Source organism: Dipodomys ordii, unplaced genomic scaffold, assembly GCF_000151885.1.
Source record: "Dipodomys ordii isolate 6190 unplaced genomic scaffold, Dord_2.0 Scaffold58, whole genome shotgun sequence".
NCBI classification, from domain to species: Eukaryota; Metazoa; Chordata; class Mammalia; order Rodentia; family Heteromyidae; genus Dipodomys; species Dipodomys ordii.
Genome location: NW_012267274.1, coordinates 5,891,655 through 5,905,442, shown reverse-complemented (window position 1 = coordinate 5,905,442; position 13,788 = coordinate 5,891,655). Strand labels below are relative to the sequence as shown.

General features: G+C 41.0%; 1 protein-coding gene across 1 annotated transcript in view; it reads right to left on the bottom strand.

Moving 5' to 3' along the window:
- The window catches only part of Oat (ornithine aminotransferase), a 25,869-nt gene that overhangs the window by 10,261 nt on the left and 1,820 nt on the right, over positions 1–13,788 (bottom strand). Inside the window, exons 2-6 of the mRNA XM_013021891.1 lie at positions 6,985–7,213; positions 4,670–4,894; positions 4,480–4,575; positions 1,770–1,897; positions 648–770 (exon numbers count right to left, since the gene is read on the bottom strand). Of these exons, the coding sequence (XP_012877345.1) occupies positions 648–770; positions 1,770–1,897; positions 4,480–4,575; positions 4,670–4,894; positions 6,985–7,183 (771 nt within the window). The 5' untranslated portion in view covers positions 7,184–7,213. The remainder of the gene's footprint in view (positions 1–647; positions 771–1,769; positions 1,898–4,479; positions 4,576–4,669; positions 4,895–6,984; positions 7,214–13,788) is intronic.

Below are 13,788 nucleotides of genomic sequence, written 5' to 3'. Positions count from 1 at the left end.
AGGCTGCAATGCTTGGTAAGAAATGTACGCATTATCCTGCCCATGCAATTGTAACCCCTCTGTACAGTATGTTCACAAATAAAATAAAATTAAATTAAAAAAAAAAGAAAATGTTTTAACTACCCACAGAATTTCAAAGGTGTTCTATAAAAATCTGTAGATATCCAGGGGCCCATTTGCCATTTCTCTTCAGGATGGAAAGACACTTAGGCAAATGTGAGAAGTCTGAAGGGCTTTTTCTGGCTTAAGATTACACTCTGGAAACAAATTAATTCTTTTATCAGATTTATCAGATTCTTTCTGGATTGTCGATGGCAAACAAAATACACAGTATTAGCTTTGGTAAGAGAAGGGGGAGCAGGGGGCTCAGGAGGGATTAAGAGCTCAGTCCGCAGGGAAGAAAGGAAGAAAACACGATGTGGAACCGGAGGTCTGCAGCTCTGATCAGCCCAGATTCTAGGCTTTCTTCCAGATAGTTAAGCTTCCTGGTACAGGTTTGTAAGACGTTCCTAAGCATGGAATGATACTGCCCCCTAGTGGACAGAAGATTTAGTCTTTGCACATAACATATCCTTGTCAGCAGAAAGAGAAAAGGAGAGTCAAGGCAGGAGACAGCTGGGCAGCATCACAAAGTTAGCATGGGCTACCTGGTGTCTGGTACAGAGTTCTCGCACTCCCACGAGGTAGCCGGGGTCCGGAACAACTACACCAGCTTCCCCCTGAATTGGTTCCACCATGAAGGCGGCAACATTTGAATCCTGAAGCGCTCTCTACAAAACAAAAAGAAATAAAACTTCCACTCTCCCATATTTGGAAATGTGAAATCATAGATTGCATATTTTCCTCTAAAGTTAAGAAATTAGGCTTTGCACTGATTTATATTCCACCTCACAAACATTAACATTCTCACTGACACTGGATTCACAATTTGATTCATTAAATTACAATATCCCTACATTTTCCTACCACATAAATAATGATAGATAAAACCTAATGTAAATGGCCTGTGGTAGCCATTTTAAGACTTTTTAATCAAAGTACTCCATTTGGGTGTAGAGAAGTAACCAATGGTAGAGCACATACCTAACACACAAAAGGCCCTAGGTTCCATCACTGCTACCACTGAATAAAATATGCCCTTTTATAATTTTACTCCAAAAACAGGCAATACCCAAGTTATTATGAAAAACATGAATCTGCCAGGCGCTGGTGGCTCACGCCTGTAATCCTATCTACTTAGGGGACTGAGATCTGAGGATCACTGTTCAAAGACAGCCCAGGCAAGAAAGCCCGGGAGACTCTTATCTCCAATAAACCACCAGAAAACCGGAAGTGGCACTGTGGCTCAAGTGGTAGAGCACACTCACCTAGAGCTGAAGAGCTGAGGGACAGCACCCAGGCCCAGAGTTCAAGCCCCACGACCAGAAAAAAAAAAGAAAGAAAGAAAAACACAAATCTGACATGGCTGGTAGGGCACAGGGTTTAGTCATAAGTTTTCCCTGTGTTGGAAACAAACCAACTATTGCTAAGACAACATTGGCCTAGCTCCAGTTCACTTTCAAAGTCATATAATGTGCTTTGTCAGTCTGTCTTGCAGTAGTGAGTATTGGGCATAGGAACTCAAGCATGCTAGGCAAGCACTCTACCACTAATCAATGTCCCTAGCCATCTTTAGTGTTACTTTTAATATTAACATATTCATAGGACATAATTAATGCAAAATAGTTTCTATTTACTATGAGCCAAGCACTATCATTCTACTGAAGTACCTCGAGTGCAGGAAGATCATTATATGGGATGATTTCAAAACCTGGCATGAAGGGTCCAAACCCATCATAACTGGTTGGATCTGTGGAACTTGAGATGGCAGACAATGTTCTACCCCAAAAGTTTCCAGCTAGAAAAGAGAAACAAGCAGTGATTGTCCCAAAGAAACCCACAAATGTAACACACACACACACACACACACACACACACACACAGTTTGACTAAGAAATCAAAGGTTTGACTTAGCCAGGTGCCAATGGCTCACACCTATAATCCTAGCTACTCAGGAGGCTGAGATCCGAGGATCACAGTTCAAAGCCAGCCTAGGCAGAAAAGTCCATGAGACTCTTACCTCCAATTAGCCACTCAAGAATGTAGAGTGCTAGCCTTGAGCACAAAAAGGCTCAGGGATAGTGCTCAGGCCCTGAGTTCAAGCCCCACAACTGACAAAAAAAAGTTTTCTTTAAAGAGCCCCCGGGGCATTTCAAATCCCTAAAATCTGATATTAAACACCACCGTTAATCTGACGCGAGGTATGGCCTTGCCATTGCTATTTCAGGAACTCTCTGTAGGCCCTTGCATGGTCAGAGGCCTGAGGATACTTTCCTTAGCCTCATTCCAAGCCTAGTAACCAAACCACTTGAGATGTTCAGTGCATATTTTAAAGATGGAAGAGGTACATTTATGAAACCGATAGGAGAGAAAGAGTATCATTCATAGAGAATTAGAAGTTTATCTTTTAAAAACTTAATACTGCAAGCTAAATATTCTATAGAATATTTTTTTCTGTTTTTTCTTTCCAGTACTAGCATTTGAGTCTTGAACTTGCACAGCTGGCTTGCTTGGCTGTGCTCTACCACTTGAGCCATGCCTCCAGCCTGGTCTTGTGCTGGTTGTTTTCTGTCTGGGCTTGCTTTAAAGATCCTCCAAATTGTAGCTCCTTAGTACTAGAATTACAGAGTAAGCCACAAGAACTGGTCAGATTACCTTTTCAATTTCCTTTAGAGCACTGGTCTTCTATCAGGCAATGCAAACACTACATTTGACCTCTCTTGATTTGATAATCCAACCATTGCTGACACAAGGCTGAAACAGTGGCAAATACTACATGACAGACACCTGCCTTTCTTCATGTTTTTTTAACCCATGGCGGCCTTCTAGGTATCAGGCAAACAACCTGCCTTCAGGGCATTTCTCTGCTAGGGAACAAACACCATAACATCAACCAGCAAAGTAACTGAACTAGGAAACTTCGGATGGGGTTAAATTTGAAAAGAACTACATAGAACAGTAGAGAGGCTGGAGTTTTGCCATAATTAAGAATGCTTTTCTATATTCCCACCTCCTCTGCCAGCAATTAATTCTGTGCTGGGTCGCTGTACTTTTAGCTTCCTCCCACCTCAAAGCACTGTTCTTACAAAAGCTCCTCTCACTGCAGCCGTGAGGAACTCCAGATCCTACTCTGCCACACAGTGCAATGATCTTGACCGGGCTTGTTTAGGAAAACACACTGAGGAGCCAACAACCCTGCCTGCTCTCCTCCACCTAGCCTCACGAGTCTCATCCTCTGGAGCTCAACCTGCAGGGCTACGGGACTTCCAGTTGAGGACAGTCTTCCGCTGTCTCTCCACCCCACTGACTCACCAGCTTCTTTCAATACTCAGGTGAAAACATCTTTGCACCCTTTGCTAACATGAAAGAGACTGGACACAGTCTGTAAGAAGGAAAATCACCAGAAATATCATTTCACAAGAGACAGTTACATTGTTCTACAACTAAGACACAAGATTTTAAAGTGCCATGTTACAGCACTGCATGAAGATTTCTTCTTTGCAAACACTAATCTGTCACCTCCAATGCCAACTGCCTCTCACCAGCAACTGAACTCTGATTCTATTATGTTACACAGTTTATAACTGAACTCTGTGTGCACAGGGCCACATATTTAATGATCTTAAATGACTGTAAACATGAATTTAATCTTTACAATAGTGAATGGATACATGCTTAGTTTTTTTTAATTAAAAATCAAAGCTTGTGATGTCAGAACTTACGTAGCATTTGGACATTATATAAAGATTCCCAAAGTTCAAGTTAGACCAATTAACCATGCCCAGAAGTTGACAAAACTACTCCAGGGCACTTTTTCCCAACAACCCCTAAGAACCTGGCACAAAGGCACATCCAATATTAAGACTCAAATATGGCTCAAATGTAGATCAGTGATACAACTTACATGCACAGGGCTCTGGGTTTGATCTCCAGTACCCATAGAGGGAGGGAGGGAGGGGGGAAGGAGGGAAGGAGGGAGAAGGAGAAAAGGCTCATAATAAGGAAAAAAATCCAAGAGGAAATCCCTCACCAATTTTTATTCATAAAAATATAAAACCATTCTGCAAATAACATGATGTAGCAAGCAAACACATTAGGATTTTTTTTTCTTTTTTCTTTTTCTTTTGGGAGTTCTGGGGTTGAACTCAGGGCCTGGGCACTGTCCCTGAGCTTCTTTTGCTCAAGGCTAGCACTCTACCACTTGAGACACAGCTCTACTTCCAGCCTTTTCTGTTTAAGTGGTACTGGGAATTGAACCCAGGGCTTCATGCATGCTAGGCAAGCACCCTACCACTAAGCCATATTCCCAACCAATAAATTTAAATAGTAAATGATGTTGTATGTTTAAAATCTTACTCGTCAATGTTGAATCTCACCTACCTGCGAAAATGATCTTTGCCTTGTATTTCTGAATGCCCTTCACAGTGTAACCCCACCGACGGGCAAGCTTGCAGGCAGTCTCTCCGGCCTCTACGCCTATGGGGGGAAATGCTCAGATGTCGGTATTTTAACTCATCAGAAAATGTGATTGTTTTCTTGGACGTTATTCAGCAATGAGCAAATGCTTTACCTGTATTCATAGGAAGCACTTTCTGGTAGTTGAAAAGTTTAGTAATGTACTCCTCGTATTCACCAAGAACATTATTGTAGAATGCCCGAGACGTTAAGGTCAGCTTGTCTGTCTGAGTCTTCAGGGCGTTCACAATCTTGGGGTGACAGTGCCCTTGGCTGACGGCACCATAGGCACTCAGGAAGTCAAAGTATTTTCTGCCTTCTACATCCCACACGTAGATACCTAAAGTGCACAGGGAAGGAAAATGACTTTAGAAAGCTACTGTATGCCAAAGTCCAAAGTCCTCTTTATGTTATGAGGAAGATTTGTTTTAGCTCAAGCATAATAAATTGATAGATACATATTTGTTTTTCGGGTTTTTTTTTTAAATAGTGAGGTTTGAAGTCAGGACCTTAGGCTTTGCTGGGCAAGTGCTCTCTCAAGGCCTTTTTGCTTTCACTTTTTTGCAAATAGTGTCTCACTTTTTACCTAGACAAGCCTGTGCTTCCTACCCAACTGGCACAACAGGCACACACGAGCACAAGTAGCTTTTTGTCGGTTAAGATAACATCTTGCAACCGTTTTGCCAGATTCTTTGAACCTAGATCTCCTGATTTCTGCCTCATAAGTAGCCACTGCACCTGGCAGTTTATAAGAAATTACGAAGTATATATTCTATCAGTCTACCTCCAAAATATACATTTTACAAGAATACCATAAAAAGCCATAAACTCTGGAAGGATACTTTTAACATTTAGGAGCCAAAATTAGAATTTAAAAACAGAGGAGTGATACATAACAGAACAATCATAAAAAGTAGACTATAAGAGCCCACATTTACTCCATGGGAGATTAAAATCCAACATATATAAAAAACTCAAAAAAAGGGGTTGGGGATGTGGTTCAGTGGTAGAGTGCTTGCCTTGCATGCCTGAGGCCCTGGGTTCGATTCCTCAGCACCACATAAGCAAAAAGAAAAAAGCTGGAAGTGGCGCTGTGGCTCAAGTGGTAGAGCGCTAGTCTTGAGCTGAAGAGCTGAGGGACAGTGCCCAGGCCCAGAGTTCAGGCCCCACAACCAGACCGACCAAAAAGAAAAAAAAAAAAAAAAAAAAAGATAAAGTCCTTGGGCTTTATCAGAGGAAGGGTACACTAAGCATCTAGGTGTGAAGAGATTCCCTGTCTGCAGTTTCTTCTTTCACAGGTCAGGAAATAATATAAAATATTGCTGACAAGGAGGAGAAAGTGAACACAAAACAAAACTTCAAATATCAACACAGGAGCCAGGCGTCAGTGGCTCATGCCTGTAATCCTAGCTACTGAGGAAGCTGAGATCTAAGGATCGCGGTTCAAAGCCAGCATGGGCAGAAAAGTCCATGAGACTCTTATCTCTAGTAAACCGCCAGAAAACTGGAAGTGGTGCTGTGGCTCAAGTGGTAGAATGCTCACCTTGAGCTAAAAAGCTGAAAGACAGCACCCAGGCCTAGAGTTCAAGCCCCAAAAACAAACTAACAAAAAAAAACAGAACAAGAAATTTGGGTGAGAGTAGAAGACACATTACACTACTGCTGTCATACTATTTTTTTTTTCCTAAAGGTACTGAAGCTTGAATTTAGAGCCGTGTCCTGCTAGGCAGCCACTCTTCCACTTGAGCTATGCCTTCTGCCCATTTTTTATTTATTTTTCAAGGAGGGTCTTGTGCTTTTTGCCTGGGGCAGCCATGGACCGCGATTCTCCCACTTTTGCCTCTGTGAAGCTGAGCATACATAGTCACGCACCACCGTGACTTTCGTTAGGATCTAACTCACATTTCCAACTCCCAACTAGTTGATTACAGGCATGAGCACAACTGGTTGGTTTTTGTTTTTTTTTTAGCTTTTACATCAACTTTCTTCTCAGAGCCAACCTATGTGAGTGAACCAACCCCCACATTGCCAGCTGTTGTAGGAATCATATTCCTTCTTACGTGTACCAAAAATCTCATATTCAGCAATGAGTTCTGGGTTGCAAAAGAGGACTTACTGTTTGCACCTGTGTCTGTAAGGCTTTGTTATAAATTAAACACAAGTGCTTATATCCTTTAACTAAAATCACACCAAAATCAAAGCTAATCAGAAAAAAATGACAGTGAGGCAGAGGAGAACAGCACTTTCCATATTTCTTGGGGAGCCACCCATGATGGATCACCAGTGCCCTGTAGCCCCTGAGACCGCTCCACTAGTCAATCAGAAAGACTGAAGGAACTAAGACATTTGATGCATCTGGGAAAATGGACACTGAGAACATATCAAAGCAGTTAATTTTTACTGGGTGGGAGGAGGTCTTTCAGAACATACCTTTTCCTCTCTCCAAGGCCACGGGTAAAGGATGGTAATTGTGTGCACCATATTTCGCTTCCCGTTCAAAAATGTGCTCAGAGGACGGAGGGCCTTGCACTGTCTTTTTAGCTGCAACCGATGTGGCAGAAGCCACTGAAATGTGAACTCCTCGACGGAGCACAGCCACGGTCTTTAGATGCGCTAGTTTGGAGAACATTGTGTGTCCTTCTGGTGAGAAACCACAGACCTGTCCAAACGAAAGCAAAGACATTAAGAGTAAGAACATGCCCAGACTTCGTGCATGTGTGCTCAGAGGCATCTGCTGAGCATCAGCAGTCTGACTCCAGCGTGATCCCAGCAGACAGTGCCCACTGCAGAGCAAAGAAAAGATCAGAGAAAGGGAGATCAGCCCAGAGAAGTTCAATTCTGAGAGAGAGCAGCCCAGAGGCTTCTGCGGCAGCCATGGGATCGCCACCCCCACCTTCTATTTTGCAATTTGACTCTGTTCTGATATGTAGGAATGAAGCAATTAGGAAAGAATTTGGCTTCACAAAACTAGAGATCATCCCAAAAAGAGGAGAAAAAACGAACAAACATTTGGCTATGGGGGGTGGTGACTTTGGGGAGATGCAAAGAATTTAACACCAAAGACAGAAACCATAAAAATTAGAATCTGCCATTTAGCCACAAGTATCTAAAACTTCTGCAGCCAGATGTATCATAAACAAAGAAGGTTAGATGTGTCTTATACATCGGAAAAGAAGCCTAGGGAAAAATACGTTTTGAAGAGTCTTAAAGAGCTTTACCAAGAAGTTGAACAAACAAAAACAGGCTGGATGAGTGGCTCAGCAATAGAACTGACAGAAACGTAGCCAGGCACTGGTGGCTTATACCTAAAATCCTAGCTACTCAGGAGGCTGAGATCTGAGGATCAGGATTCAAAGCCAGCCCGGACAAGATCCATGAGACAATCTCTACCAGAAAACCAGAAGTGGCTCTGTGGATCGAGTGGTAGAGCGCTAGCGTTGAGCTGAAGAGCTCAGAAACAGTGCCTCAGCCCAGAGAGAAACAATCTACTCTGCCAGGGTGGCTGTTTCTAGAGAACTCCTTCCTCCTTCCCATGCCAGCCCTCAAAAAACACATACCAGGAAAAAAAAACTGCTTGAAGGAGAAAAAGGTAATTTGGTCCTGGAGAACATCAAACTACAGTTGAGTTAGTTGTAAGAAGTTCAGAATTGAAAGCTGAGCATCCAGAGACACTGACAAGTTGGTGTGTCCACCCTGTCCAGCCCCCACCCGCCACCAGGGTGTCGCCTAGCCCACTACTTGGCACCACAAGCCACGAGAAAGGACTAGGTATGAGAAACTGGGAAAAGGAAATGAGGGAATATGTGTAGAAATTGTGTGTGTGTGAGGGAATATGTGTAGAAATTGTGTGTGTGTGTGGGTGTGGGTGTGTGTGTGTACAGGAAATCCTCGGTATCTGCAAGGATTCAGCCCTCGAAGCAAACCCACACAAGCTCAAGATGTCCAGAGTTCAGTGCTGTCCTGAACTGGGACTGCTGGATTCATTTTTCCCATAATGCCACCCAACTTCCTCTAAAGGCATGACATTTCAATACTGCTCACATTTCCCCTCATCACTTGACTCTGGCACAGTCACTTTCACCTTGCGTGGCAGGCACCACTTGCTTTGGGGAGGCACATTTTCACAAAATTAAGGGCAGGCAAATCCTCAGCAGGTCACACAACAATTTCAATACAACTAATGACTGACAGCTATATAACGTATACACGGGAATAAATCTTTTTGGTTCTGAAATGTGTTATATTTAGATTAACACTTGGCCCAAACTATGTAATAAATCAGTGAATCAGGTAGACTTACTGTCCTTATTTTCACACAGACAAGTCCAATTGTGTTTCAACAGAGCATTCTCAAAGACAAGTCAAACCATGCAGGATCTCACCGCATCCTGGAGCTGAGCTGCCAAATTAGCAAAACATAGTACTTACAGCCTGGCTGACTTCCCTTTCAACTTGGCTCTACCCAGCAAGTCCAGTGTGTTCAAGAATTTTCAATTACTAAGCAAAATAAACGCAGCGCACTGGCACGCCAAGGTCTCACACCTCCCTCAAGAACAGATTTGTAACCAGAGCTCCAGGAAGAAACTTCAGGGGGTCCAATCACCCCCATTTTATAAAGAGGAGCTCTATAACTTCCACTAAATCTTAGCTCACAGTGATGTGTATTTACAACCAGAAAACAAAAAATAAAAAGCCACAGAAGAATCACTCTGTTGCCAGCAAAATGTCCAAGTTCTAAACAGAATTCCCCACTGCTAGGTCTAAGGAGCTGACTTACAATTTCTTTCTCAGGACTTTATGTTCTACTCAATCTAGGGTAACTGTTGGACTTACAAAAAACTTGAGGGCTGTGAATGTGGCTTAGTGGTAGAATGTTTGCCTAGCATTCATGAAGCCCTGAGTTCAATTCCTCAGTACAACATAAGCAGAAAAAGCCAGAAATGGCACTGTGGCTCAAGTGGTAGTGCTAGCCTTGAGCACAAAGAGGCTCAGGAATAGTGCCCAGGCTCTGAGTTCAAGCTCCAGAACTGGTTTAAAAAAAATTGAAGCAACATTAGTGTTTGCCTAGCAAATTAGAAAAAAATTAGGAAAAAATCAAATTAGAAAATTAGAAGAAAGAAAAAAGTACTCAGGACCTAAGCTACACTCAGCAGTACTCTAGAACAAGGTATCTTTCTGAGCACAAGTTGTAACCATTATAAAAGCCTTCAAAATATTTGTACTTAACTCAATAATTTTATTCCCATGATTTTATTGTAAAGAAATATTCAGGAATATGGAGAAATATTGGCACATAAAAAGTGTTCAACAATATCAGAACAATTCAATATAATCATATATATACTAATGTTTAATCATTTATTAAACTTTTAATGACATGGTAAGGGTATTTTACAATATGTTCAAGTAAAGAAAATAAGATTATAAGGGTTGTTGTGTGGGCCTATAATTCCAGCACTCAGACTTTGAGGCAGGAAGATCAGGAGTCTGATTTTAATCTGGGCAAAATACCAAGACCTTATCTTAAAAAAAAAAAAAAAGAGGGCTGGAAGGTGGCTCAGTGGTTGAGTACTTGCCTGGCATGCATGAGGCCCTGGGTTCGATTCCTCAGCACCACATAAGCAGAAAAAGCTGGAAGTGGCGCTGTGGCTGAGCTGAAGAGCTGAGAGACAGCATCCACAACCGACCAAAAAAAAAAAAGAGGGACTAGAAATGGGCTTAGTGGTAGAGTGCTTGCCTAGCATGTATGAGGCCCTGGGTTTGATTCCTCAGTACCACATACACAGACAAGGCCAGAAGTGGCCTTGTGGCTCAAGTGGTAGAGTGCTAGCCTTGAGCAAAAGAAGCTCAGGGACAGTACCTGAGTTCACAAGCCCCAGGACTTGCAAAATTTAAAAAAGGAGAAGAGAGAGAAAGGATAAGAGGTCAAAGAAGAGGGATTAGGAGAGAGGAATAATTATACACATGTAGGATACTCAACTATACAAACCTTACAAGGAAAAACTGTAACAAAAGAGATTTGAAAAGGCCACTGTGGCTGTCTCTGAACAATTATTTTCCACATTTTCTACCATAGCCATAAATTACATTTATGACCAGAAAGAAACACCAGCACAAACCGAACGTCTGCCTGGGTTGTCTGATAAGGAGTAAAGTCAGGCAACCAACAAAACTAAAAGAAAGGACTAACAGGCTTTGAGAAACTCACGTCATTAAGAGTAGATGAAAGTCACTTTCCTGAAAGAGTGAAGTCTTTAAAAAAAACTCAAAGCAGCATTTTCATCTTTTATTTTTACTTTCAAATTTAAAATTTCTAACAAAACTTGCCAAATAAACTTGTCATAAACAAAATTAAAAACAAATTGCAGCAGACACATGAAACAGAAGCCCTGTGCTGGCAAAGCCCATTATCCTCCCCAAAGCTTCCTGGCTAAGTCCAGCCTAGTCCACCTCTAAGAAAATCCTGATTATGCTAATCAGGTCGACAAGTTGGAATTGGATGGAAGTCTAACAGAAAATCTATTCTCTATTGATGATTTTGCTACTAAGGCCTGTAACTCTGTGATATCACAATGGCAGGGAGACAGACAATAAAGGATATTTTAAAATGTTACTTTGAGAAAAATAAAACATACTCCAAAGATTATCTTTCAGTTAACAAGCTGATAAAAGACTGCAAGAGACTGAGGGTGGAAGGGGATATCTGTAACATCAGCATTGGGCAGCCTGGGCTCCATAGTGAGACCATGTCTCAAAAATAAAACAAAGCAAATAAAGAAGACGGCAAGAGAAAGAATCGTTGAGACTATGTAAAGTCAACATTTTCCTTTTGAAATGGAATGCAAATTGAATTTTTCTGCCAATTCAGGAAGTTTCATTAAAGAGTAACTTATAGTGACAAATTAACAAATAAGTTTGTATTTATTTTCATTCAGGATTTTTTAAAAGTAAATTAATTAGTAATAGTTGTTCTTCCCATTGTTAAAGATGAACTGGGAAAGGTCTTGGTGTTGTATACAGGACCTTGTCTTGAGTCCTGCAGACACAACACTAGTGTTCAGGAGTCTGTGGTTGGCACCACCTGAGAAATATTAGAGTTAAGATGTGCTTTAAAATAGCCAACATCAATAATACTTTTGCCAAACAGCTTTAGAAAAATCATAGAGGGGGAAGTACTAAGAGTTTGGTGACCAGGATTTAAATTCTGTCGGGGGCTCTGATTTTCAGGAGATTTTGTCAATGTGTCTGAGCTTCAATTTCTCCTTGTAAAAAGGGGCAAGTCATTCCATGGAGTTAGGGAGGATTGAAGAGTTATGTTAAAGCTGCAAGCCCAGCAACAAAGTGGCCATTCATTTAGCTTCCTTCTATCCTTAAATTCACAAGGGCACTAGCCAATTTCTACAGTATTAAAAAAAAAAAATCAACAGTGCAATGGTTTCTTTTTATAAAGTGGATTTTTTTTCTTTAAAAAAAATTATTTTTCAGCCAGGCACCAGTGACTCATCCCTGTAATTCTTGATTGAGGTCTGAAGCCAGCCTAGGCAGAAAGACTCCATCTCCAAAATAACCACTAAAAAGCTGGGCTAGAGGTGTAACTCAAGTAGTAGAGTGTCAAGCCAGTAAGCAAAATGAGCAAGTACAAATTTTTGAGTTTAAATCCCAGTACTAGCCAAAAATACATACATACATATGTATATATAACATATATGCTATATATACATATATAACTATATGTATATATATATATATTTGTATATTTAAGTTTTTTTTTCTTAATAGCTGGGAGCCGGTGACTCACCTATAATCCTAGCTACTCAGGAGGCTGAGATCTGAGGAAGTCAGTTCAAAGTCAACTGGGGCAGAAAAATCTAAAGGACTCTTCTCTCCACTTAACAAGCAAAAAGCTAAAAGTGGAGATGTGGTTCAAGTGGTAGAGCACAAGCCTTGAGAGCAAAAGAGCCAAGTGATAACATGAGGCCCTTAGATCAAGCCCCAGTTCCACCACAAGGAAAAAAAAAACACTCAAGAGTCAACAGCAGATGAGAATGCCTATCAAGAGAGAATAGGTCACCAGTTATGGCTGCTAACCAAGGTGAGTTAATGAAGAGACTTCCCTAAGTGAACTCATCTGACAGTTGTCTTTTCAACAAGAACTCACCAGGCCAGACATAATGGCTTTCAAAAGTCAAAATAGTATGTTGTATGCTTTAAGCCCTGTCACACATCAAAAGCATACTCAGGCCCTGGAATGAGAACAAATTGCTCCGGACAAGCTATGCACTTTTAACACAGAGTGTGCAAGTAGCACACAGAGCTTCGGGCTACCATTATTACTTCATTCCCCAACCAACTCTGTCTCCACAATATAGTTCCAAAAGCTTTTGAAAGTTTGTTTGGCCTACATGTTTAAATACTAGTTGTTTTTTTAATTACTCTAAAAGAATAACCTGGGTAAAGTCATCAAAAGCCATTGAAAATATTCAACTTGAGAAGTAAATTTGTTTTTGCTATTGCCAAATATTTGCTTTTCTAGAGGTAAGCTTTCACAAATACGGGCCTCCTTTTTAAGTGTTTTTTATGTAATCAATACTCTGGCTAAATTTCAACTCACGCACATCAATGACAAAAAATGAAAGAATTACTAGAGGGATTAGAGCCTGGCACCAGTAGTTTAGACTTGTAATCATAGCTATTCAGTAAGAGCTGAGATCTGAGGATCAAGGTTCAAAGCCAAATCAGGCAAGAAAGCCTGTGAGACTCTTGTCTCCAATAACACATAAAGCTGGACAAGGAGCTGTGTTTCAAGTAGTAGAGCTCAGCCTTTAGCAAAAAAAAATTAAAATTAAAGCTTAAGGACAGCACCAGGCCCTGAACCAGCATAAAAAAGGGGGGAGGTCAACACATGGCATCCTCCATATACCTCCAAAATTCCACCAATTCATTACTATTTCACATGTATGGGTTGGACCCATCCTCAAGAGCTCCATAAAGTGCGTCAAATGTGCACACAAATACCTGTAATAAAAGTAGTTCTTCCCCAAAATGTAGGAGATAGATGTCTCTTTGAGGGGAAAAAAAAATCTTAAAAAGAAATGTACTCTTTACCTAACTTATGTAACTGTAACATCCTCTTTGTACATCACATTTACAATAAAATAAATTTTTAAAAAGGGTAAATACCAGCTTAAAATTTCTTACATTATCTTGTACAACCTTTTTTTTTTTTTTTTTTTT